The sequence below is a fragment of the Chelonoidis abingdonii genome, chromosome 10 (genome assembly GCF_003597395.2).
Source record: "Chelonoidis abingdonii isolate Lonesome George chromosome 10, CheloAbing_2.0, whole genome shotgun sequence".
NCBI classification, from domain to species: domain Eukaryota; kingdom Metazoa; phylum Chordata; order Testudines; family Testudinidae; genus Chelonoidis; species Chelonoidis abingdonii.
The window spans coordinates 51,503,558-51,530,168 of NC_133778.1; the positions used below are offsets into that span (position 1 = coordinate 51,503,558).

Consider the following 26,611-nt stretch of genomic DNA (forward strand, 5'->3'; position numbering starts at 1 on the left):
GATTCCACTACCTCCCTCCATAACCCATTCGACTCTCCTAGTAAAATAGTTTTTTCTAATATCCAACCTAGACCTCCCCAACTGCAACTTGAGACCACTGCTTCTGGTTTGGTCATCTACCACCACTGAGAACAGCTTAGCTCCATCGTCTTTGGAGCCCTGCCCCCTTTCAGGTTGTTGAAAGCTGCTATCAAATCCCCCCTCACTCTTCTCTTCTGCAGACTAAATAAACCCAGTTCCCTCAGCCTCTCCTTGTAAGCCATGTGCCCCAGCCCCCTGATCATTTTCGTTGCCCTCTGCTGGAATCTCTCCAATTTGTCCACATCTTTTCTGTAGTCGGGGGCCCAAAACTGGACGCAGTACTCCAGATGTGGCCTCACCAGTGCCAAACAGAGGGAAATAATCACTTCCCTCGATCTGCTGGCAATGCTCCTACTAAGGCAGCCCAATATGCCATTGGCCTCCTCGGCAAGAAGGGCACACTATGGACTCATATCCAGCTTCTCGTGCACTGTAATCCCCAGGTCCTTTTCTGCAGAACTGCTTCTTAGCCAGTAGGTTCCCAGCCTGTAGCAGAGCATGGGATTCTTCCATCCTAAGTGTAGGACTCTGCATTTGTCTTTGTTGAACCTCAGATTTCTTTTGGCCCAATCTTCCAATTTGTCTAGGTCACTCTGGACCCTATCCCTACCTTCCAGCGTATCCTATCTCTCCCTGCTGCTTAGTGTCATACACGAACTTGCTGAGGGTGCAATCCATCCCATCATCCAGATCATTAATGAAGGTGTTAAACAAAACTGACCCCAGGACAGATCGCTGGAGCACTCCGCTTGATACCGGCTGCTAACTAGACATCAAGCCGTTAATCACTACCTGTTGAGCCCAATGACCTAGCCAGCTTTCTATTCACTTTATAGTCCATTCATCCAATCCATACCTTTTTAACTTGCTGGCAAGAATACTGTAGGAGACCGTATCAAAAGCTTTGCTAAAGTTAAGATATATCACATCCACCACTTTCCCCATATCCACAGAGCCAGTTATCTCATCATAGAAGATTGGTCAGGCATGACTTGTCCTTGCTGAATCCATGTTGACTGTTCCTGATCACCTTCCTCTTCTCCAAGTGCTTCAAAATGGATTCCTGGAGGACCTGCTCCATGTATGTCCCCAGATTCTCCTTCTTCCCTTTTTTAAAGATGGGCACTTTATTTGCCTTTTTCCAATCATCCGGGGCTTCTCCCAATCACCACAAATTTTCAAAGATAATGGCCAATGGTTCTGCAATCACATCAGCCAACTCCTTCAGCACCCTTGGCTGCATTAGACCCAGATCCATGGATCTGTGCATGTCCCACTTTTCTAAATAGTCCTTACCCTGTTCTTTCAGCACTGAAGGCTGGTCACCCCCTCTCCATACTGTGCTGCCCAGTGCAGCAGTCTGGGGAGTTGACCTTGTCCGTGAAGACCGAGGCAAAAAAAGCATTGAGTACTTCAGCTTTTTCCACATCTGTCACTAAGTTGCCTCCCCTGTTCAGTAAGGGTCCCACACTTTCCCTGACCACCTTCTTGGTGCTAACAGACCTGTAGAAACCCTTCTTGTTACCCTTCACATTCCTTGCTAGCTGCAACTCCAATTATGCTTTGGCCTTTCTGATTGCACCCCTGCATGCTCTCTATACTATGAATTATTATATATTCAAAGTATGTTTTAGAAAGTGTTCAGTGCTGAAACTAAAAATATTCTGACATAACTGCACAATAAGGGAAATAAGAGAAGAGGAAAATCAGCAGTCATTTTCACATGGCACCATGAATGACATTTTGTATGCTACAGGCTTAATCATGTCCTCAGTTTATTGCTCTGTGATAATCTACAGAAGCTAGGTTGGAGCTTTTAGCCGAGAGGCAAAATTGTGTGTCACTCTGAGTAAAGAGAAGGGAGATGATATAATTTATGCCACAGTCATTAGTTCCTTGTTAAGTGTTAGCTAATAGGTATACGTTTGTCTTCAATGCCATGCTTCATAAGGCAGGTAACAGATATAGTCTTAGAGCTTCCTCCGTAAATTGGATTTCTGTCAAGATAGCAACAGCAACAAATCAAACAACAGTTCTATGACACACCAGATTTTTCAAATGTACCAGAGCAAATCAGTGTGATGCAAGGCTCACATCTATCATCTTGATTAACTACAATCTAATTTTGTAAATTCACAAGCATTAGTATTATTGTGTCAATGCTCCTTGGAGGTATGTCATCATGACTTCTCCATGATGATTAGATGTACTGTTCAACGGCTCTTGCAATGGCTAAATCACAACTCTGCTTTCTACAAAATTTGGAAATGCTGTTCTCCAGTTCTGCATATTATGTAATATGTCCTGCTAGCTTCTCCACAATTAATGAGCATTCATAGTAGAAAAGGACCTATCAGTGTGTTCTTACTTGTGAATAATTATGGTGTAAGATGTATATTAAACTACAACACATACAACATTATTGCATATCTCTTCCCCTGAATAACCGTCCACACCAAAAATGGAGGACAGCTTTCTTTAATAAGCACTTAAAGCTGGAGCATGAATTGTCTACAGAGTTTTTACTTCCTAGAATTCTGGGAATTACGCCAAGTTATTCACTGTAACACTGAGTGAATTTTCTGGGTGTGCTGTCAATAACATTAAAAAAATAAAACAGCCATTAAGTCAATTGAATAGAATATTTTCCTGAAGTGTGGAAATAACCTGCATCACATACAATAACCATATATAACAAGACAGATGCCTAAACCTCTCTCTTTAAACTAAGCTGTTCCCAGAGTTTCCCTCTCCAGGACTAGGACTGGAACCACCCCTGAGAGAGGGCTCCAAATGCTCTTATATTTATAGGCAGCCCTTATATAGGTGCTCAAAGAACTACGACCCACTCCCTTTCCCTCTTGTGCCCCTGCCGAGGGCCAGCCAAAAACTCATTTGTCAGCATACTCCCAGGCCCTGGCTATCACCTCATCAGACCCTCACTTTCTGAAGAGGGAGGAGGAAGGACAGAACGTTGATTCCATCCCTCTCCACAATAAGAGTGCTTCCTGAGCATTGTCTAACCTTGCACCCACTCAAAGATAGTGGAGCTGTTGCTCCAACCTAATAACCAGTTCATTTCAGTTCATTATGTCCAGTACATTTCTCTGGACTACGCAGAAACCCCTCTCCGCAGTGGCTGATAAAAAGCTGGACTGCTAATCACTTGCACTTTGGCTGTCCACGCTTAGTATTCAGTTACCTTCAGGAGCAAATTCTCATCATTGGAGGTTTTTAAGAGCAGGTTGGAGAACACCTGTCAGGGATGGTATGGGTTCACTTGGTCCTGTTTCAGCACAGGGGGCTGGACTTGATGACCTCAATATCATTTCCAGTCCTACATTTCTGTGCTCAATATTTGTGCCATGGTCTGTAAGAGTAGTGTCTCATAGTTCTGTTCTTTAGGTTTTCATTGTCTATCATTTTTAGAATGTCATAAAACAAAATAGCATTACCATTATAGAATCTTTTTTTTAGTAAGGAAACTGATAAGTCAGCTCCAGGTTGCTGAATATAATTGCAGGATCTTTTCACCTCTGAACAGAATTTGGTGAGTTATTTTAACATTTCCCTCTCAGGCCATGTAAAAAAGCTTAACTTTGTTAGTAGCAACACCTGTTTGGGGTCAACAACTGTAATCACAGTAAATATCAAGTTTCTGAACCTTGACTTGCCAGGCAAAAGGGGATTGCTCTACATGAAAGAGACACTGTCATGCTTGAATAGCCTTGCACTACATCAGAAAAATCGAGTCACAGTCAGTTCACAAGGAAGATGTTGCTGCAAGCAAATCCGCTACCAATGAGCATCACTATCAGTCTATTGTGTATATGCGAGAGCTTTACTTCAGGAACAGCACATGAAAAAGAGAAGAACCCAAAAAAAATGCATTCATGGAAAATATTAAGCAATGGACCTTTATGATTCTAAATAAATGCATATTTTAGGAAAAGTCTGTGCATCCTCAGGAATTTTATAAATGTCTTCTATGTCACTATTTCAGTTCTTTATTTAGATTTATAGGAAAGCTAAAAGGATTACATGCAGGTGCCCTTGACATATATTTAAGTTAAGAGGAGCAGTAAAATTATACAAAACAAACAAAAAAACCAAAACAAACACCAGTTAGCCAGGCAAAAAATCAAAATCCTCCTCCTCTTTGGATATTTACCCACCTTTGCTATTCCCCATCATCTTCAAATTGCCTTGGAGGTGGGGACAATGAGTTTTAAGGTGCTTTGATGTTAATCAGTTTCAGGCTATGATGGAGCTTGAGAGATGGTGGGGAGGCAAGATTCTTTGCCTTGGTTGAGGAGTCAAAATTGCAAATTCATGATTTTAGTTAAAAAGGAAGAAAAGTTTGCCACACAACATGTTAATGAAAGTTGTTTGTCATGGGGAAAAATAAGCGAAGTCAAATATCCTTTATTTTGCACAAAAATAATCAATGTCGTTTAACAATATTTAGCTAATAGTTAAAAAACCAGCAGGTCTACCATTTAGCACACAGCCAAATTTGTGTATAAAACAAAACAAAAAATAACACGGAGTGTTTGTCTACTACTAGGCTGGCCAGAGCAACCAAAACTTTGACTTTTTAAAAAATAAACTAAAAGTCACTTTTTTTGTTGTTGTTGTCAGGGGACTCAGGGGAGTCATGGTTGATTACTTCCCCGAACTCCTCCATTCCCCTCCATTTTGCAGTCCCATTGTCTATGTTGCGCTCCTTGCCTTCGATCCTTCATTTCCTTCTCTTCCTAGTCCCTCCTCCAATTAGCTCATTTCCTCCCATCTTCCCCACATACATCAACCTTCTCAAGACTTCATAATATATTTAAAATAAAGAAATAAACCAACAGGAAAAAAAAACACAAACCAACAAGGATTGTGGAAAAGTAACCAAAAACAGTGCAATGAATCCAACAAAATTGCATGTGAGAACTTTTCTTGTTTGAAATTCCTTAAGGAGACGAGTTCTTTATGCCTCAGAGTGATCACATTTAGGATCTCACTAATAAAACTATTAGCATATGGTGGCATCAGTGCTGCTAAGGGTTGAAATTTGGATGCCCTCCCTTGTTTTAATACAAATGACAAGTTCTTCTTTTACATTTGAACACAACTCACTCTGCTCATCTTAACTGCCAGTTACCTTTCTATTTCCAAAGTGCAGTGTACCCTGTATAAAGCAGTGTTGCAGTAAGAAATGGATCTATATTTAGAATGGCTTAGAACATTTTCATCGCACATTTTCTGGAAACAGCCATGTCCATGAAACTGCATATTTTCGTAAAATCATATCAGTTTTCATTAAATTTCCTTTGAAAAGATTCCAGACAGCAAAAATGTTTGTTTCAGAATTATTCCAAAATTTTGTTTTAAAAAAATATTTTTGATTTGAAATTTAACATTTTTATATTACTTTTATTTTGTGATGTGTCAGTACTAGTAGTGCATAATATACTGTTATTACACAACAACAATTAGAGGACAAGCTATATTCAATATCCTTATGTTAGACGGGACTCTTTCTAAATCCTAGGATATTGAAAACAGCTGCTCCTCTAATTAGTACTGAGCACTGATCTTTTCTAGATGAAAGTGTTGAAGTAATTCAAATACAAACAAGAAACACATTGAACAATGACAAAATCAGAGTTTATCATTACTAAGAAGCACCTACCTTTAATGATTTAAAAAATATAATAAAATATTTTGACTGTCATTCTTGATATGTCAGTATTTGAGTAGGACTGACATGACATTATCCACTACTTCTACTTACATATCTTTAAAATTATAAAAATAAAGGGGAGATAATTTTGAAACATTTCAAATTTTTTCCAAATTAAAATTCAGAATTCCTGTTTTGGGGGGGGGAAATTTGAAATATCAAAATTTCACATGAAATAGAAATTCTGAGTTTCAACCAGCTCTGGACATATTTTTGAACTTTTAGGCCATTTATTTATTTAGGGATTTGCTGAACAAAGGGCATTTTCAAAAGTGGACCTCTTCACCCTAAAAGACTCATTTGAATTAATCAAATACCTCAACAGCCAAACAATGTCTAACTCCTTCATGTAATGTATGCTTTTTATTTGGGTATGACACGGCTCAAATTAAAACATACCAGTATAGCATTAATTCCAAATATTGATATCACGTACACTTTCCGCAGAATTGTCACTACTAAATACCACAGACTGCCTGGACCAATAGACAATTGCACTCTTCAACTTCAGGATGAAATCCCTTCCCTCATATCACTGAGTAAAATCACATTACTTATTTATATTACCATGGTTCCTAGCAGCAGTGGTCATGTATCAGGACCTCATTGTGCTAAGTGCGTACAAACACAGAACAAAGATGGTTCGCCTCCCCCAAGAGCTTATTAATACAGCCGCACAGAGAACTTGGAATTTTTTTTTTGTATTGGTGCTGGTGACTGAAGCAACCTCGAATTATATGAGCCATACATAAATACTCCTGATGAACATTCATGTTTTCTTGTCCTCATCCACTTTGGTGCTCGGCTGATAATGCTTGAATCTGAAATCTTAGTTTCATAGCTATGGCAGATGTAAGATGTTGCATAATGACCCATAGTCCTTCACTTGATCTATAAATAATATTCTTTTTATATAAAAGAAAATTCTTCAATTCTAAGAAGAAATACAAAGAATTTATTACATATGTTAAAGAATTTCAAAAACAGTCTTTTCTGCTTCCTGGTAGTAGCCTACTGCAAAGTAAAATCTGCCAGTCTGTGTTTAATCTGGCTCCAGGGAGGCATTTCAGTATAAATCTATAAAGAGAAGCTCCAACAGTTCTAGAAGGCAGCATACAGACTAGAGATTTTCTTGCACTGAATAGCTTGCTAATAGATAGGATACTAATTTATTTTTAGGACCAATTCTACAAAGAGTGAGCTAGTGAAAACACTTATTATAGATTTATACACTTAGGTTAGAAATTATTTTAGTCATGGAAGGACACCTGAACATACTAGAAATATAAATAATTTCCAGTAACTGAGTTCTTATGACAGCTTTGGAATCTTGATACCAATATGCATATCTAGAACAAGCTATATAGCAGTTTTGCATTGCTGTAATGAACCCTGATTAAGGTTTTGTAGTTACTACTAAAACAGATATATGATTATGTTAAACTGAAGTTATTTGGGCTTAAACTATTTTGCTGTCAGGTTATGCAAATTTTTAAACAAATTATAAAGTAATTAGTGAGAATGTTTTGTGCAGTGAGAGGATGAGATTACGCACATACACTAAGTTCCCTTTCTGTTCCTCTAACATGTTCCTGTAAAGAGACCATTCAGCAAAAGAGGTTGAAAAATGAGTCCTTTCTTTCCCATTCAAAGATTATAAACATCCACGTCTTGGAACTGAGGGAGAGTCTGGAATTTAGAAGATTTTAGACAAACAGCAAAACTGGGAGAGCTGCAAAAGGAACTAAAGAAACTCTTAAGAAGTTTAGGATGGGAATTGCAGAAAGAGAGGTTTTATAGTTTTAAGAATAGAGAACAGGGTTAAGGTTCTGTGTCCCTGCCCAGATATTCTGAATACTGTTGCATCTCCCTCCTTCTGTGCTTGGATAGCAGCCTCTTCAGTGTGCATGGGGAGCATGAATGTGCCCTACTCCTTCACAGAATATAACTGAATTAAGTTTAAGTACTAAATGAAAGGTCTATGGATTATTGTGGGCTGGGATTGTAGGTAACCGCTCCAGTGTGGAAATGTGACAAATTAGACACCTGGAAGTTCAAAGATCTATACTGAACAACCTTCCAGACAAGAATAGATTTTTGGAACAAAGTGTTACATGGCTTTCCTGGGTTATACCTAAGTGGTGGTGAATTCAAATTTCCCACCTCTGTTTATGCAAAAACCCAGCCCTTTGACACTGTGCCCTGAAAAGTGGGACTGTGCCTGCTGACCAGCTGTTACAAGAAGCCAATATCAAAAGACCCAAGCAGTATAAAGAAGATTGACTTGTCCATGGTTGTTCTGGTTCTGAATCTGAGACAGTGTGAACTTGTAACTATGGGAAAACACAGTTGTGTGTTCTGAAGGACTGACATCTACCAGGGCCTGAGGCTGAAGTTGGGGTGACCTCTGATAAACTTTTTAGCATGCAAATAGATTCTTTTATTGTTTTCTCTGTAATACATTTATTCTTATGTTGAAAGCATTTTCTTATAAAGAGGTCTTTGGTACCTGCTAGTGAGTAGCGTTATCTGTAGACTATGGAGATGCTGGCCTGTATAGATGGTCTGGCTTGCCAGGACTATCACAGTGCTAACAGGAACTGTGCACCACAGAAAAAATCCAGGAGGGGGAAGAGATGCAGGTCTCTGCCCAAGAGAGAGGGCATGACTGAGGGGCCATAAGCCTAGGGTGCCTTTGAGGTATAACAGAGGAAGAATACAAGTGCAGTTGCCCTGAACTGAGAGACATCCCTGATGAGGCTAGAGCCATGTTTCTTACACTGTTTAGGGGAATATGAAGAGAGCAATCCCTGAACTCCTCTGAAGTGTAGGAACTGGATTTTTGCCTGGCCCTTATGCAAGCCTCCTAAAGAGGTGCAGGAGGAAGCTCCTTACTCCTTCTACTTCCCCTGCCCTGGATAAGGGGCCAGCAGAATCTCTCTATATGGAACTGTACTGTGTATATTTGGGCAGGAATCTGGAGAACTAGAGGACTATTTCTAGGCATCTGTGTAATGCCTATTTATTCTGAGGTACTGGCTTTTTCACAATTAACTCTGCTTTAGTGTTACATAGTTAGGCCTGGTTTACACGGGGGGGGGAGGGGGAACTGATCTAAGATATGCAACTTTAGCTACAAGAATAGCATAGCTGAAGTCAACGTATCTTAAATCAACTTAGAATCACTTACTGTGCGTCCTCACCACACAGGATCGATGGCCACCACTCCCCTGTCGACTTTGCTTTCGCCTCTCGCTGAGCTGGAGTTCAGCAGTCAATGGGAGAGCAACTGGGGAATTTATCACATCTACACTACATGCGATAAATCAATCCCTGATAGATAGATTGCCACCCGCCAATCCGTACCCTTAGATGCCTTTTGTGGGAAATATATTTCCCAAGTACCTTACCTGCAGTATTTCAAACTCTCTCCCCTTGACACACTCAGAACTTTTTTTTGCATGTCATGTTTCTTTCTAGTTTTACCCCAGACTACATGATCAATAGAAGCAGTAGTACATGTTCTCTCTAACATTGCTGCTAACTCAAAATTCCTTAAAGCTCTCCTTTGCCTGGAGGTCTACAAAAAAAATGACAAAAAGGGTTTGGCAGCTGGTGAGCTACTTATACTGACCAACAGAACTGGTCATAAATTTGTGTCAGAAAATGCAAAATTTGTCAAACCTGAAATGTTTTGCAGAAACCTATTGGGTTCACAAGATTCTGACAAACCACAGGTTTCCTGACAGCTGCCTGGTTTCTCACCACCTTGCCTGGAAGACAACCAGGGTCCACAGCTCTGGGGCAGCCTCACCATCCAGACTGCTCCAGGGCTGGGGACTCCAAGGCTTATAAGCTCTTGGGCCTACTGGCTTTCCAGGCTGCTCAGTGCTTGGGGCAGTCATCTCCGTGGCCTGTAGGAGGCAGGCAGCTGGGGGAACCAGCTAGCTCAGGCATCTGGAAGCCCTGGGGGCCCATAGGAAGTCTGCCTGGGAGCTGTAGACTGTGGAAGCCCTGGCAGCTAATTGAAAGTGACACAATTCTTATCAGTTTCACTGCTGCTCACCACTAAATAGCAGGGGTGAAAGGGATCACTGATGACAAAGTGAACATTGCAAGAATCACATGAATTTCAATCAGCAGCTGGGGTCCAGGAAGCAGATATACTTTCAAGAACGTCATATGTTGGTGTTTCCAAAATGAAACATTTAAGCAATTTCTATTTTTGCAGGAAATTTTAAAAATCTGACAAATTCCAAAGTGTTAAAGTTTCCCATGAAACGGAAGTCCCAAATTTTGACCAGCTCTACTGACCAGTATGGTCTCATTGTACTCCACATTCGTCCCTCTGTCTATATTCACCTGTAGTCTCTTGTCCTTTACTGCTGTTCCCAACTGGTTTGGGTATCACAAGACTGTTTCCCAAAAATCTGCCAGAGGACTCCAAAACATGGAAGAATATAGCCCAGGCCACTCCCTTACCTATTTTTTTTCCCCCAGAGCTGGCACCAGACAGGACTTTTTTTTTTCTTGCACCAGTGTAATCCAGAAGTAACCTGGAAACAATACAGTCACATGGGTATAATACTGATGAAAATGACAATGGAGTCAACCACTTATTTCTGTATTGGGAAAACAGCAACTAGATCAAGAGAGACACAAGGAAAAAGCTGCAGATTTTAACTGCTCCATTTGTTGAATGACAATATGGATAAAAGATCCACAAAACCAATTGAGAAACAGTCTGTTTTCTTATTATCATATCTTTCTTTGTGTCAGGCAATCCTTATTTTTTTTCCAACTTAGTATTAACAGTCATTAGCTAATTTATGTGTTGGGAACTTGCTTTGATCTCAGACAGGGTATCTGTTTATATTTTTTTCTCCCCATTGGCAGTCATCCAAGGTGATATATTGTGTGTGTTTGTTTTTGGTTTTGAGAGTTCACAAGGTAGGTACATTTCCAAACTTTCATTTAACAACACTTTCTAGCAGAACTAATTAATTTCTCTAGGCTTTCTAATCCATTTTCTTCTTCGAAAGATTATACAGTTTGAGACAGGTAAATGAGAAGATCTGAATAGTCTGTATTTTTTCTCTGCATATATTCTATGCTCAAAAATAAACTAATGGGGTAGCTTTTAATCTCAACTTGAAGAAACTTTAGCAATAAAGGAATTCTGGAGAGGTTGATCCAGCACGACTCAAAAACTAGGAATGACATAATAATTGATGGTAAAAGGCAAATGAAGTGGATATATGACCACTACTACATAGTCCAAGTGTTAAGTTGTGTGAAGGTTCTCCTGCCAAGTGTTCCCTTCCTAGACAAACAGCCAGCTAACCTACAGGTTTCATCAACAATTCCCCCCCAAACATTTACTGAGGTACTGAAAGCATTTTCATGCTACCATGTAGCACTACAGCCTTCCCAGCAGAATGGAGCTTGCAGTCACTGACTGCTGCTGCCTACCTCCAGTGAATGCTTTCCTCTGTTGGGACCATGCATCCAGGTTCTGACTGTCAAAAGCCAATGTAAAACCATGGAGGGTGAACTTAGCCCAGTACAATGATTTAGTATGATAAAGACAAAAGCACCCAAAACCAAATCCTCTCTTCTCCCCCACCAGCCCCTCTCCAAAAGTAGTGGTAAACAGATACATCTTTTATACTGCCTACCACACACACTCACCGTACAAAGAATGTGAATATTTCACAATAAGGAGAAGTAGTTCCATGAACAGACATTATGTTCAACAGAAATATGCACAGAAAGTAATTTTAAGTAAATTTTGGAAACCACTGGTCACTTTCAATTGTCTGTGGTATCTGTAATTGGGATCCTTATGTTAACAACTTTAATGCATCTTACTAAATGGATAATCCCTGTGAGTATGTGAACTGTACAATCAACTAAGCGGCAAATTCTTGTAAATGTTGCTGTAAAATTGGTTTTCAGGTAATTAATAAAGAATATCAAGTGAGCTGTGGAATAATGTGCCAAATAACAATCCGCCTCCCCAAGTAGCTGATTAGATATGCAGTCAATGTAATAAACAGGTTGGTTCAGATAGCAAGTGCTCTTTCAAAGATTTCCATCACAAAAAGAGACCTGGGAAGTATACAGATTGAGAATATAAAGTTAAAATCCTCCTTCCTGCTCTTCGAAATCAAACTGGAAGCTCTCTCTCCCTTACCTCTTCTATTTATAAATGCCAGAAGCAAGGGGCAGGGTTTCAAGTTGCCATTCAATGTATTTAGCTGGGATATGATAAAAAACAAAACCCCAAACCCAAACATGTTATTTTTGCATCACAATGAGCAATATTGGAACAGTTGAGTATTTTAACTGGATATTCCTGTTAATTGGTTGCAAACACCTAAGGACTTATCTAGTTTTGTGATAACTGAGTCAAGGGTAAAAAAAAATTTAGATGAAATATTTAGATCAGATAGAATTAGGATTATAGATATACAATCACTTAAGGATGAACATAAAATCTTTAGAAGAACTTTGGTAGTTTAAAGGAAAAAAGTCAGAATATTGAAGTGTTGTTTTTTTTTAAAGAAATCCTTGTCCAGTAAAGCAAAATAAATCAAAAATGCAATTTCTTAGCCAAGAATTTGAGGTACTATGTTTCAAAAATAGCTAAAAAATGACCTGCAAAAAATGACAGGCCTCTGGTTTTTAGTGAAGGATATAAAGAAAGTAATACATAATACCATCTGAGATTACACTTACAAATGAAAGCATTTCCAGAGCAGAAAAATAAAAGCCTCGACATTTTGTTCTCATGTTAATTTTTGTTGTCAGAAGCAAAGTCACATGAACCTAAAAAGATTAGAAAATCCAACTCCAATGGGTTATACAGCATATAGGATACTCTTCAGAGTCTATTGTCAGAGGCTTATCAATAGAGAGAGATTAAGGGTGATTTTTTTAAGATGCTTGAGACAATTCTTAGAAAGAAAATGAAAATCATGATTTTCTATGGTGAATTAGTGTAATTTTCAAGATTTCATACTAGTATGTGTGCCAAATCAGACTTGGAAGAGAGAAAAATCCTGAAGCTGACAATTCAGGATAGAAATTCAAAGGATATGTGCTGTTTTCACTTTTGCAGAGCATACAAGACACACAGAGGTGAATCCACAAAGGGGATTCAAACTCAGTATTGACATGGAAGATATAGGCACCTAATGTTTAGGTGCCTTGCCACCCACTGGAATCCACCACCCCAAGTTAGACACCCAGTGCACGGAGAGTCAGACTTCTAAGAAAGGGATTCACAGAAGCCAGCAAGCTGAGCAGGGAACTAGGAGTAGGAAATGGCAAGAAGAGGATATGACTTAATCCCCCTGAGTTCCCCACCACTACCAAAAAAAAAGGGAGTTATGCACCTAACTCTGGGCCAGAGGGAGTTGCCTCCTTCTGCTCAAGATTCACAGATGTGAACCCTCTCCTGGAGATACGCATGTCCTGTCTCAAAAGAGAAGGAGGTGCCACTGTCCTCTCACTCTATCCCTTATGGCTAACAGCCTAGTAGTTAGAGCACTCACCTAGTTCAACTCCCTTCTTTGCTGGATGTGGAGCAGAGACCTGAGGCCCCATGTTCTACATGCCAGGTGAGTGCCCTGTCCACCAGGCTATTTGCTATTCTGGGGTACATTTCTCTCAGTCTCTCCTGTTGAAACTGATCAACTTTGTATAGAGGTATCAGATATGGACCAGCAGCCTGCCTCTGACAAAAATATCGAACCCGGCACCAACAGCATCTGCCTCATTTTACTCCAGCTCAGACCACAACAGGAAAAGAGTCTATTGAGGAACTGAATAAATACAATAAAGGGACCAGGAAGGAAAAAAAAATTGGCCACGCTACTTGTTGCCTTCTTTATAGTTCCATTTCTCAACAAGCCAAAAGCCAAAGAGCTGATGCTTTTTGCAATAAAACTATACCATGAACGAAGAATCAGGTTATTATATGAGAATTAACAGGACTTTTTGTATCAAGTTTCTTCTGTTGGCCCACCTTGTTCGCCGGTGTTCGAATAAATCAGTTCACTGTCACACACAACTCAGAAACTCTACCCTAGATACGAGGGTGGTAGGAATGGCACTTTGGGCAGTGGGAACTTTCATTTAGGATGCACGTGCACAAACTTACCACTCTTGGTAACCTGTGCAACAAGAACATTTTATTCCCTATTCATCTATGTTTCCATGGTAACAGCAATTCAGAAAACACTGGATTTTCACAGGAAAAGACTGCTTTTATAATCTAGCAGGTAGGGCAACTTCAACACCTAATGGAAATAAGATGTATGCCTATATCTTCCATGTCAATACAAATATGCCTTACTGTCATATGCTCACTATATTAACCATGAAATTATATTCCTCCTCAGTAACAAAGTATTGTAAGTTGGCACTGAAAACAATTTAACGCTCACTAAAGACACAGTGTACAGAAAGCATCTGTCTGAAGAAAGAAAAATGGAATGTGTTTTTCATCTCTCTCAATACTTTTCATCTTTAAGACAGAAGGCAAAAAACCCACCTTCTTTTGATCCTGGAAATGCATGTAGACACATTTCATGCAGCATTAACAGAATGCTTCATTTCCCTTAAATAGAATGTAGCTATCCCCTATATTGTAAGTTTCATGCTGTTTCACAAATTTATTTTTGTCATGCTTTACAGGAAAACAGGCAACCTTTCAAAAGAACACTGAGTCTTTGAGTCTTACATTTTCCTCTTTTAAAGCTAAATTTCCTATACAGAAATATCGTCTCAGTTACACTTATATACACTATTCCAGGGGTCGGCAACCTTTCAGAAGTGGTGTGCCGAGTCTTTATTTATTCACTGTAATTTAAGGTTTCATGTGCCAGTAATACATTTTAACATTTTTAGAAGGTCTCTTCCTATAAGTCTATAATATATAACTAAACGATTGTTGTATGTAAAGTAAATAAGATTTTTAAAATGCTTAGGAAACTTCATGTGAAATTAAATTAAAATGCAGAGCTCCCCCGCCCCGCACGGTGACCAGGACCCGGGCAGTGTAAGTGCCACTGAAAATCAGTTCATGTGCCGCCTTTGGCATGTGTGCCATAGGTTGTCTACCCCTGCACTATTCAGTCCTTGATCCTTGGTTAGACCTGAAAACTGCATGGCACAGCTTAGGACAAGTATTGCAAAGCTAACCTTTGTGACCCCCAGGCTGATCTCTGGTATAATTTTGAGCAGTCTGATTTGGGTTCCAAGTTGTGTCAGCTGCCAAAGCTGTGAGTGAGGAAGAAGTGGAGGGTAAACCATTCTGGACATGGCCTCTTTCATCCAGTGTGCTCCCTAAACCAAATCCAGGCTGGGTGGTGGTGTAGGAACTTCTACACCAACTCTACATTCTGTACACCAAAAGAAAAAAAATCCACAAACAAAGTCATGCAAATCACCACCACTGCAGTGGAGAACCAGGTCCTTGGTTTTCATAAATGGATCTTTTCAGCTCTGAGCAATGAAAAAAAATCCACTATGCTAGGACTACTTTCACCACAGAAGCTCATCTGTTTGTGCACACAATAACTGCGGATATCACTGTACAAGGTAAGTTATGGTTTGCTAAAAATTACTACACAATCACCAGAAATATTGCCTTGTAGGGAAAAAAATACTGATACAACTTCGTCATAACTGTTACCTGTGCTGACGTTCAAATGACTACAGTTCAAGGAGGTGCATACGTGCATGGTTTATGCGTGAGACTTACCCTAACAGCAGTGATGTATGTGTTGTGGGGCCTGGCGGAGTTGCTTGTTTTATTTTAAATTTCCACTCAGAGCTGGAGAGGTTAATGTTTAAACCAAACATATATAAGCAGAACAATGTATGCTAAGTGAAGATTTTAAAAGCATGCATAACTGGAGATTTAGACATCTTGACAATGTGTATGTATTTAATTGTTTTCATTTATCTAAAAAATGTGTTGTAAGCTAAAATAATTGAGAGTTAAGTGTAGATAATGATATTCTAGGAACATGATTTTTTTTAAATGAGAAATAATTTAAAATTGGTATTTTTATAATTTTGCTTGCCTCACAATTTTCCAAAATAATCTAGTAATCAATCCTGCAGACACTCACATGAGTAAATCAACTCCTGAGTACTCACATTAGTCAGGTGTCTGAGCATATGCAGAATCAGGCACTAAATTATTAGTAACAAGTACCAGCCAATCAGTTTGACTAATGAATATTGTTCTAAGGGAATACTGAAGGATTAGGGAAGATAAAGTAACATAACTGAAATGATCCTGTTTATATGCCAGCTGTTGACACTCTTGCAGAATGATGAGCCTTAGGGTAGATGAACTACTTAGACAAGCTTTATCTTCCTTCCTTATCTGTTCAGATAGTAGCTTTCATGTGGTGGCTGATACCCTATAAGTCCCACATCAAAACAAAATATGGAATACATAACACATTTAATACTTAATGTTTAATTTATCTTTCAGTTGCTCTTTCAGTATGTTCATTAAAAAAAGAGAAGCATTTTATATTTATATGCAAATAAGCGTGTGAGATCAGGCATGCATGTGGATTTTTAACTACTCAGAATCTTATTTAAAAAAAGAAAAAGTCCTTGTCAAGGAAGGGAGAGCTAGAGAGAATGCAGAGAGAAGAGTAGCTTATCAGAAAGTGTCTGTATAGGGATGGAAAGTCCAGCAATACTAAGGTAAAAGTGGGATTCACTTTGGTAGTCATTTGAGAGAACAAATGTAGCAATTTATTATGTTTTTGATATGTGTGCCATTATCAGAGTATCTAGGTGGCAAAATATAAGAACAGATGAGGATTAGAGAATTGAAAGGGGAAGATAAAAGTCGGCCAGCCCCATATTTCTGTATGTTTCAAGTGACCAAAACAAGATTTATCTCCTCCCAACCCCCCCAAACAAAAACCAATCGTCATGGTTGCAAATCCAAAAAGTCTGTAGCCTTATGCAGATCAAGTACCACCCAGCTCTAGCTACGTCCGTAAGACTGGCTGGCCGTTCAGTCTGTCTGTCACTGGTGAACCGATCACACCATCAAAGCTTCAGGCAACCATGCGATTGCTTTACTGTGTAGTGGCAGTCCTTGGTAAACATGCTTTGTTATAGGACTTCCATCCTAATATGCCTGTACTAAGGAAATCACCAAAAAACAAACCAGTGTTGACACAGGCACTCACTGGGTTTCGCCATGGATAGCTTTATTGCTGACCTTGTCCTGCCACTTAATACGGAGCAGCTGATGAAGCCAACAAGAATCAAAACACCAATCTACCATTCTTCAGCCTTCCTCTGTGCTCATGTTTCAGTGTCATACAATAAAGTTGGTATAACCAGGGTTCTGTTGATCCACAGCTTCGTGGTAAGTTTTATGCTGTGACATCTCCACAAAGACCACTGAACGGACTGGAACTTGGCTGCTACTATATGAGCATCTACAACTTCCAAGCACTCCAGCACTGTCTGCAACACTGCCAAAGTATTGAACAGTTGCCATCTGATCAGTATGCCATCTGGTCAGGTTAATACTGAGTTGGTTGTAATCTATTGTCAAAGGCTCCTTCATAGGGTGACCAGATGTTCCGATTTTATAGGGACAGTCCTGATTTTTGGGTCTTTTTCTTATATGGGCTCCTATTACCCCCCAACCCCGATTTTTCACATTTGCTGTCTGGTCACCCTACTCCTTCAGGAACTTACTTCGGTCTGATTGATAACCAAACCAAAGTGTACTGGTTCTTGCCCTACCAGATCAGCTATCAACTACAGTGACTCACAGATTGATCCAATAAGACAATATCATCAAGGTATTCAAAGGTATCAAAGCAAAATAATATTCAGCTCAGTGCCACTGACAGCTTCCTCCTCTAGCTTATCCATCAGCCAATGAATACCAAATATTGAACAAAGATTGTGATAGGATGGAGCCTTGAATTCCCATAGAAACAGGAAACCATGCTATGTATCTACCATTATCTCAAAACACAGCTTTCTAGTTCATTATCATCATCATCTATTAATAACATTATCTTCCCAGGGATGCCAAGTCATGTCATCAAATCCTACAGGCTCACCTGATGCACCGAATCAAAGTTTGATTGAAGTCTATCAATCAAGTGCTGCACATGGCTTATTGAATTCAAGCATTTTCTCAAAAAGCTGTCTCATGGTAAAGATTTAGTCAATAGGGGAATGACCAAGTTTCATGCCTTTGCCACAAAGTTCAGAACTGATTCAAAACATTAACTGAGAAGCAAAGTCATTCCCTGGGACCAACAACGGCATAATACATCTACAATGGCAATTACACTCAGCCTTATTTCCTTTTTCTAACAAGAGGCAGACCACCACCCTTCTTCCAGTCAAAGATGATATTAGTGAGCCAGATGGTCTGGAAGAACCTGTGCAGTTGTGGTACAACAATACTCTCATCTGTCTTCAGTAACTCAGGTGTGAGGTTACGAAGCCCTGGGGCCTTCCCAGATTTCAATTTACAGACAGCAATCTACAAGTATCTTTAAATAGATACCAACATCTGTAAAATTTAATTTGACCCTAATGTCAATCCTTCGTGCATGTAATTTCAGTTAAAAACCTCCTTAGGAGGACTGAGCCTTTTTTTAAAAAATAGTATCTTTTTATATATATCCAAAAAATGAAGTTAAGAAATTAGGGGGCTGATTTTCCACTCCATTCCATTAGCTTTATGCTTCAAGGCCCTTCATTTTTTGTTTAATATTTCCCAAGAATTTATCGGTGTTGTTTATTACAAAAAAATTTTAAAAATGGAAAAAAAAAATCAGTGTTTCAGGTTTTCCGTGTAAATATCGGAGACGAGAGAAATAAAGCAACGGATAGAGAAGAGTGGTTTCGGAAGTGGAAGAGGTAGAGGAGGGAAGGGCATAGTCTCCTCATGCTGCCTTCTCCCCCTCTTCTAGGCCCATTCCAGAAGGAAAGATGGCAGCTCTGATACTCAGGGTATGTCCACACTACCCGCCGAATCGGTGGGTAGTGATCGATCTATCAGGGATCGATTATCGCGTCTCGTCTAGACGCGATAAATCGATCCCAGAACGTGCTCCCATCAACTCTGGAACTCCACCAAGACGAGAGGCAGAAACGGAGTCGATGGGGGAGCCACGGCTGTTGATCCCCTGCCGTGAGGACAGGAGGTAAGTCGAAATAAGATACGTTGACTTCAGCTACGCTATTCCCGTAGCTGAAGTTGCGTATCTTACATCGACATCCCCTCCCCCCCCAGAGTAAACCAGGCCTTAGGATTCCCAGGTTACTAGGCTGCCATCTCTCCTTCTGGAGCAGGGAGCTGGATCAAGGGAGTTCCAGCACTTCTAATTTTTTTGAACTCAACACCGAGGTACATATATATGCACACATGCATGCATCTTCCATGACATTGTCTTACTTTAACAGATAGAATAATTTTTTATCCTCACACCTAATGTCATATGTTGGATTTTCTTAATCCAATTTTTCAAGTAGTTGAGTGATCCAAAACTTGGTAACTATTGAATAAAAGGTTTTGTTAAACCTGGAAATTTTTCAGAAAAAATTGGCAAAAACTGAAAATGAAAGGCCTTGCTTATGCTGCAGTAACTCCATTATTTCCTGGAAATATGGACATAAACATGCTAAGGGGACAGGAGGTAATTCTTCCTCCTATCCTCTCCTATATACAGAGTTGGCCAGGTACCATATGGAGTTTTTTCTTCTACCATTCACTGAACCATGACATTCAGCAATGAATGAGGAATTTTGTTTCGCACAACAACTTGTAGCACCACATACAATGACAATTATATAAATCACATGTTTATACATACATACACACACACACAGAGCACAGTGGATGGCATATTTGCCCTTTGACTCAATTAAAAATAGCCCTTTGGAACTGAAGGAGAGTTGTCGTACTGACACTCATAGATCTCAAAGCCGCTACATGGCTTTACGATTTGAGGGCAACACACTCATTGACACCCACAAAGCCAGCACATTACAGAAAATTCCTCAAGACAATTTTGTAATGATGGCAAATCTGAACCAAGTTTTTTGTAACATAAAAGTTACAGTAATCAGAACAGTCAGGACTTTACAAAGACCTTATGATGTAAGCCACCATGCAGTCATGGGATAATTTACTTTTCTACCATTAGTGCTAGGAGCTATCTATGTGTGTAATGACTATGAATTTTCAGATAGTAAATACGGACACTTTATAACATATTCAGAAGTCCCCCTTGGAAAAAAAGTAACTATGATCTCAATTATGTAACATACATTAGATAGCTATGTCATATGCCATGATATGAAGTGATTGATGCAACCTGACATTGTACAGTACTTCCGGTACATCATGTGGAACACTAATGTTTTTTAATACATAAAACTTTGTATTAGAAGACAACTTTAGAGCTGGTACTAGAGAAAAAATGTTGGTACTGATTTCTCAGGACATTTTTCTAGCCTTTGGGAATAGTTCTTACCACCTTTTTTAAAAAAAGGTAAGATTCTGATTAAGCATACACATGTTAAATCTTCACCTAATATGTTTCAATCAGAATGATTAGAGAGACTGTTTTTCCCCTCAGGTACTATAGCTGGTAACTGAGTGCTGTATAAATTGTTCAGTGCATGCCACAATTGTCTGCTGATAGCAATTTAAAAAACATACAAATAAAAGGCACATTAGAAAATGTGATTGATTCTCCTCAGTACACTCCCTCACACACACACACTTCCATTGCCATTGACAGGTATTTTGTAAGTACGGGAATATAAAAGATAAATTATTATGTTTTCAAACAGCTTCTTCAAACAACCAGTGAAAATAATCAAGTATTAAATTATCATATATTGAGCCCTATCATGCCCTGAAATCAATTAGGAATCCTAGGAAAATATCTATTGGTAAAATACGGCTCAGTGTGATTTTTGAGCCACGTGTGTTGAAAATTACACAGTGCATTACAAACTCACCCTTCTAATCTTACATCTGGCAAACTTCTGTTAAGTGCAATCAAGTCACTGGCCATAAGGTTAAACTGGTTGATTTTAAACAGTTCTTTCATTTTCTCCTGGTCATCTTTGGGAATGAGCACAGCCTTTCCCATTTCTCCAGGTCCTTCTTGGTTTCTTGAAATAACAGCTGTAACACAAGATAACAAAATACCCACTTTTAATATTTGTGTATTGGTTTCATTCTGCATTAAATAGGAGACTTGGCATCTATCAACAGGGGGTAATTTAGAGAAAAATAAAAAGTCTGCACTCCAGACTGAGATTTCACCCATATCTGGACCTGAATTTGAATCAAGACTTTTTCTTTAAAAAAATAAATGAATAAATAAATAAGAATTTTCAAATACATTTTTCCGCCCACTTCTAGTTTCTGGCAGAGACCACATATAATAGTAATGAAACATATATATAGATATAATGAGAACAACAATTTGTGTGTCACAATATCATATTCCCAGTGAAATTTTGCATATACAAGAGATTTGGATGAGATTTATATAAGCATCCAAATTATGATGCTTATGAAAATTGAATCCAAACTCCTAACCTTTAGCAGTCAAGGGTGACTTTCTATGCACTAAATATTCTAGCCATAAAGTAACTAATCCAGAGCGAGAAGATTGTAAACCTACATTATCTCAATGTGAATTATGCTACAGTATTGGTACAATAAAACAGAATACATGTTTTATATATTTATAATATATTTGATGAGGTATTTGTACATAAGACATAGAAAATGAATATAGAACATTTTAACCTAAGTTTCTCAGTATCAAAATAAAAAGTATATTGAACTTGAGATATAATTACATCATCGTATTATACAAGACAAAAAAGTGGCAAGGAACATCCTGCTGAAAAACAATGTTATAGGTACAATCAATTTCACTATGTACCTTCAAAGTGTATTTAAATGAAAAAATAAATCTCCAAGAAAACTAATATAACTAATTATTTACATGTTAAATCAATCCAAAAGACAAGAGCATTCTTTTGAAAACAATCAGCATAATAAAATTGCTAGATCTTCAGTGTCAAGATTTATCTGATGATGACGACATGGATAATCAAATAAAAACATTGCCACTGTGGCCCTGATCCTACAATCAAATCTGCACAGGCATTTGATTGGTTTGTTTTGAAGGTTTGGCGAAGGAAGACTGTGTGTCAGTTCTTAAAGTTAATCAGAAAATACCCAGGGATATTAGTGTGACATAATTTGCCCAGACATTGTTACACAACCTCAGAAGCCATTTCCCAGAATCAAAGAAACAAATGAAATATTTTAACAACTTACTGTTTAAAATCTGAAACAATGCCATATTTTGATTAAAAATGGTTTCCGAAACCTGAGATTGATCTCACCTTTAAGCGGAGGTGGTGTGTGCAGGGGGCACAGTTGTCCAGCTTGCTGGGGGGGGTGGTAGAGAGGGAGAAAACAAAAGAAGCCGCTTTGATCAACAGCCCCAAAAAAGCTGGATCTCAGGAAACCATACCAAAAGCAAAGGAAGAGGAACCCTTCTCTGAAGCACTGATGTCACCTCTGGCGGGGCAGGAGCCAGGTCTCACTTGCCAGAGGTGAAATCCTAGCCCTAATGAAGTCAATAGCAAGACTCCCAAGAGACACTCATGGGATCAGGATTTCATCCCAGGAATGTCTCCACAGCATTCCTATAAAATAGGCTGTTTAATAGGATATCCTAAAGCAGGGGTCGGCAATCTTTCAGAAGTGGTGTGCTGAGTCTTCATTTATTCACTCTAATTTAAGGTTTTGCATGTCAGTCATACATTTTAATGTTTTTAGAAGGTCTCTTTCTATAAGTCTACAATATATAACTAAACTAATGTTGTATGTAAAGTAAATAAGGTTTTTAAAATGTTTAAGAAGCTTCATTTAAAATTAAATTAAAATGCAGAGTCCCCTAGACTAGTGGCCAGGACTCAGGCAGTGTGAGTGCCACTGAAAATCAGATCATGTGCCACCTTTGGCACACGTGCCACAGATTGCCAACCCGTCCTAAAGGATGTCCCACTTATTGAACCAAAATTAAACAGCTTGATCTATTAGCTTGTCCACTAACAGCATTAACCTGAGAATTATCTGAGAGAACCCCACTCTCATGTGAAACATTTAAACCATAAAAGTAGAAAAAAACACTCTTAACTGTATTAATTGTGTGACAGAACACAGTCCTATAAACCATTACAAAACCAATCGACTGCAATGAACTCAAAGCTTTTTGAAGGATTTAATTGCACTAACCAATTTGCTTTGGATCCTGGGGAAAAAAACAACACGCACAACCCAGTTTTACACATTAAATTGCAGAAATTTATAATGCAATATTAGTCCTCAGTTTCCTGTACATTTCCATCCATACTTGGCTTGAAAAAATAAGAACGTAATAAAAATGGAACTAGGAAGCATTAACGCTGCCTGCTAATAACTAAGTGTAGGTAAATGAGCATAAAAACCAGCATTTATACCATGCCATTTAAAATCTGACACAAATCAATAAAAACAAAATCTTTAAAGATCCCTCCACCTTAGCTTATTCCCTGATACATAGAGAAGTCTACCAAGAGAGAAATGGAATACACGAGAGTGTGATCCACTATTATATCTTTATAGAATGAATTTGGGATGGTTGCATTACTCATGACTGGCAAAGCCACAAATGAGTTATGCAAGTCATCACAAACTGGTGTAGATAAATGCTTGTTATAACAGATATTCAGTATATGTCACAGGTTATGGGGGGTAGGAGCCCACAACTGCAGGAATGGTTAAGGGAGTTAAATCTTTTTACAGGAACTACAGAAATAATTTAGAAGTCTATACAATTTAGTGATAATATCCTTCCTATAGAATGTTTAATCATTCCCATTTTGCATAGGACTACCCATATGGAAAAAAGTCTCACTGAATTTAATAGAGGTCTTTAGAAATATTGTGTGCCCATACATGAAGCAAACTATCTTCATGCTTAGCTTGCCAATGAAGTTCATGAATCATGACTTCCTCCTCAGCAGGCTGTGCAGTATTCCAATATCCACATGGATCTCCCAATATTTTTCAGAGAATATAGTGGCTTACTTTTCAAAAGGTTCCCATTTCTATTTGTCTGTTCGTGTTTTCGGTTCCTTAGCATTGGAATGAACTGGATTGGTTTTGAAAAAAAAACAAAAAAACCAAAACACCTAGCATAAATGCCTGGAGGAAGCTGTTACTTATCAGAGCCTCTGTAGCCATTTATTCATTAAAATTGCTTATGCTTGCAACAAAGAAAACGAACACCTGTAAAAGCCTTTCCAAATCATCATTGTTCCACAGAAGATGAAGGACTTCTGAGCAGACTGGAGAATGATGGGTTCACTAAACAAATTAGACATTAGTCCTTGTTCAGTAAATTTAATAGAAATGAGCTTAGAAGTTTGGCTTTTATATATATATATAATCATGGACTACAGATAGTGTACGTAGCATTTGACCACACCACAGAAATCTGATCTCCCCAGTTCTAGTTTACACTTTAAATGAACAAAGAATATAGTACAACTCATTTTAAAGAATCCATCTATTATGCCCATTTTGATCAATATCAGCACATTTATACATTGCAAGAGGAAGAATTACATTAGGTTTCACTGTGACTGTGACCTAAAATGAAATCAGAGGGATTCTTAAAACTGGGGCCACTTTAGAACTGCAAGTGGTGATTCTGAAATTTTCGGTCTGCTCCATAAAGTTGTGTGTTTCTATGTGCATATGACAGGCTCACTGTTTAACGTGCCTCAGGGTCAGCAGCATCCTCCCTAGAGCTAAATACACTATGCACCAGCACTACTACTAAATGCTCATTTGACATTTATAAAATAGTTTTTCTGAGTCTGGGCAGTTGCTGGTTCTTTACATCTGGCTCTAGGGAAGGAATGATAAGAAATTATAGTGCTCTATATGCTTCCTAATCATTGGGTTTTACCTTGGAAATACACTTAGCCCACAAGAGAGGAAGTAGTAGTCATGTATGTTGTTCTGCTCTTTTAATTCTCCCTGAACAGCATTTGGCAATCTCACCTCACCAGCAGCCACATTATTTATTGTTAACTTTCCATAGTGCTTTAAAAATCTCACTGCATTATAAAAACCACGTAAAATCTTTATAATGACAGCCACTAATGTTGAAGCACTGCTGTATCCTTGGCGCTTACTTTTTGGTGAAAAGAGAGGGTCAGACTCTTAAAATCAAATCGTGTATTTAAGAATTGTAATAGGGTGCAGTTTTTACACAGACTCAGAATCCCTTCCTCCCACCCTTCTTACTGGATTAAGTTCTGTCACCTGTTCGCTGAAGATGTCAGAGAGTATAGCGAGGGCCAGCTCCAGGCCCCAGCACGCCAAGCGTGTGCGTGGGGCGGGATGCCATGAGGGGCGCTCTGCCAGTCACCAGGAGGGCGGTAGATGGCTCCGGTCGACCGGAGCCGCGGGACCGGTGAGCGGCAGAGCGCCCCCCACGGCATGCCGCCATGCTTGGGGCAGCGAAATGGCTAGAGCCGGCCCTGAGTATAGCCTCTCTCTAGACCAATGGTTCTCAAACTGTGGGTTGGGACCTTGTTTTAATGGGGTTGCTGGAGCCATCTTAAACTTACTGGGGCCCAGAGCCAAACCCTGAGCCCCACCTCCCAGAGCTGAAGCTGAAGCCCTGGCTTTGGCCTCCCCCACCCCACCCCACCCCACCCCACCCTGGGCGGTGGGTCTTGGGCTTTGGCCTTGCCCTCTCACTGCCCCTCCCCCACATCTGGAGCAGTATGGCTCTGGCTTTGATTGCCCCTCCTGGGATCATGTAGTAATTTTTGTTGTCAGAAGGGGGTTGCCGTACAATCAAGTTCGAGAACCACTGCTCTGTACAGCAGCATGAAACTGGCCATAGAATGAAGCAAGACTTAAGAAGCCAGGGGAGGAAAACATTGAGGGCAAAGGAAGGAGCAAGATAAACTGCCTTATCCCCACAAATGTAGCATAAATGGAAAGGGGGAAAGGATGAATCCCCCAGTCTGAGTAGGGCTATCTTGGGAAATGGAAGAGTGAATATGTTGTAGCAAGCCTTCAAAGTGTTCATATCCCTTTGCCACCAGAGAGGTGGGTGGGGCATATACCTAGCCAGATAGCTGGTTTCCACATGCCTGTGGTCTCCTTCCTCTCTATAGCAGACAGTCTTCCTTACAAATGTGGTGAAACTAGGGAGAAAGTTTGTCCCCAGCCCCTTCTGCAAGGCAATCAGGCCAGGAAAGACGCCCCTATGTCTTCTGCCTCCACCTCATGCAAAATTAATATAAAACTAAGAAATGGACCTATACTGGTCCACAATACCTCTAAATAGGCCAGGAGGAAATAATGCTAATGCTTCAACATAGGTTAGTAGTTCAAAACAAATATTCTTAGACTCATAGCTGACTCATAGAAGATTAGCGTTGGAAGAGTGCTCAGGAGGTCATCTACTTGAACCCCCTGCTCAAAGCAGGACCAACCCCAACTAAATCAATTATGCTTTGGAGTGAAATATGCAATCTACCTGGCAGAGAAGCCTTTCAGGTTAGGACCTGTACCTAGTTGACATGGCTGTTCCAGTCAGTAGATTAGGTACTGTACTATATGAACTATATAGTGTTTCCTTGCTGGAGATGTGATCAGCTTCATAA

General features: G+C 39.4%; 1 protein-coding gene across 2 annotated transcripts in view; it reads right to left on the reverse strand.

Annotated features, from left to right (window-relative positions):
• GALNT13 (polypeptide N-acetylgalactosaminyltransferase 13) overlaps positions 1 to 26,611 on the reverse strand; it is a 379,070-nt gene that overhangs the window by 192,344 nt on the left and 160,115 nt on the right. For both annotated transcript variants that reach the window (XM_075070223.1, XM_075070224.1), the window contains one exon: positions 20,867 to 21,035. In XM_075070223.1, the coding sequence (XP_074926324.1) occupies positions 20,867 to 21,035 (169 nt within the window). The remainder of the gene's footprint in view (positions 1 to 20,866; positions 21,036 to 26,611) is intronic.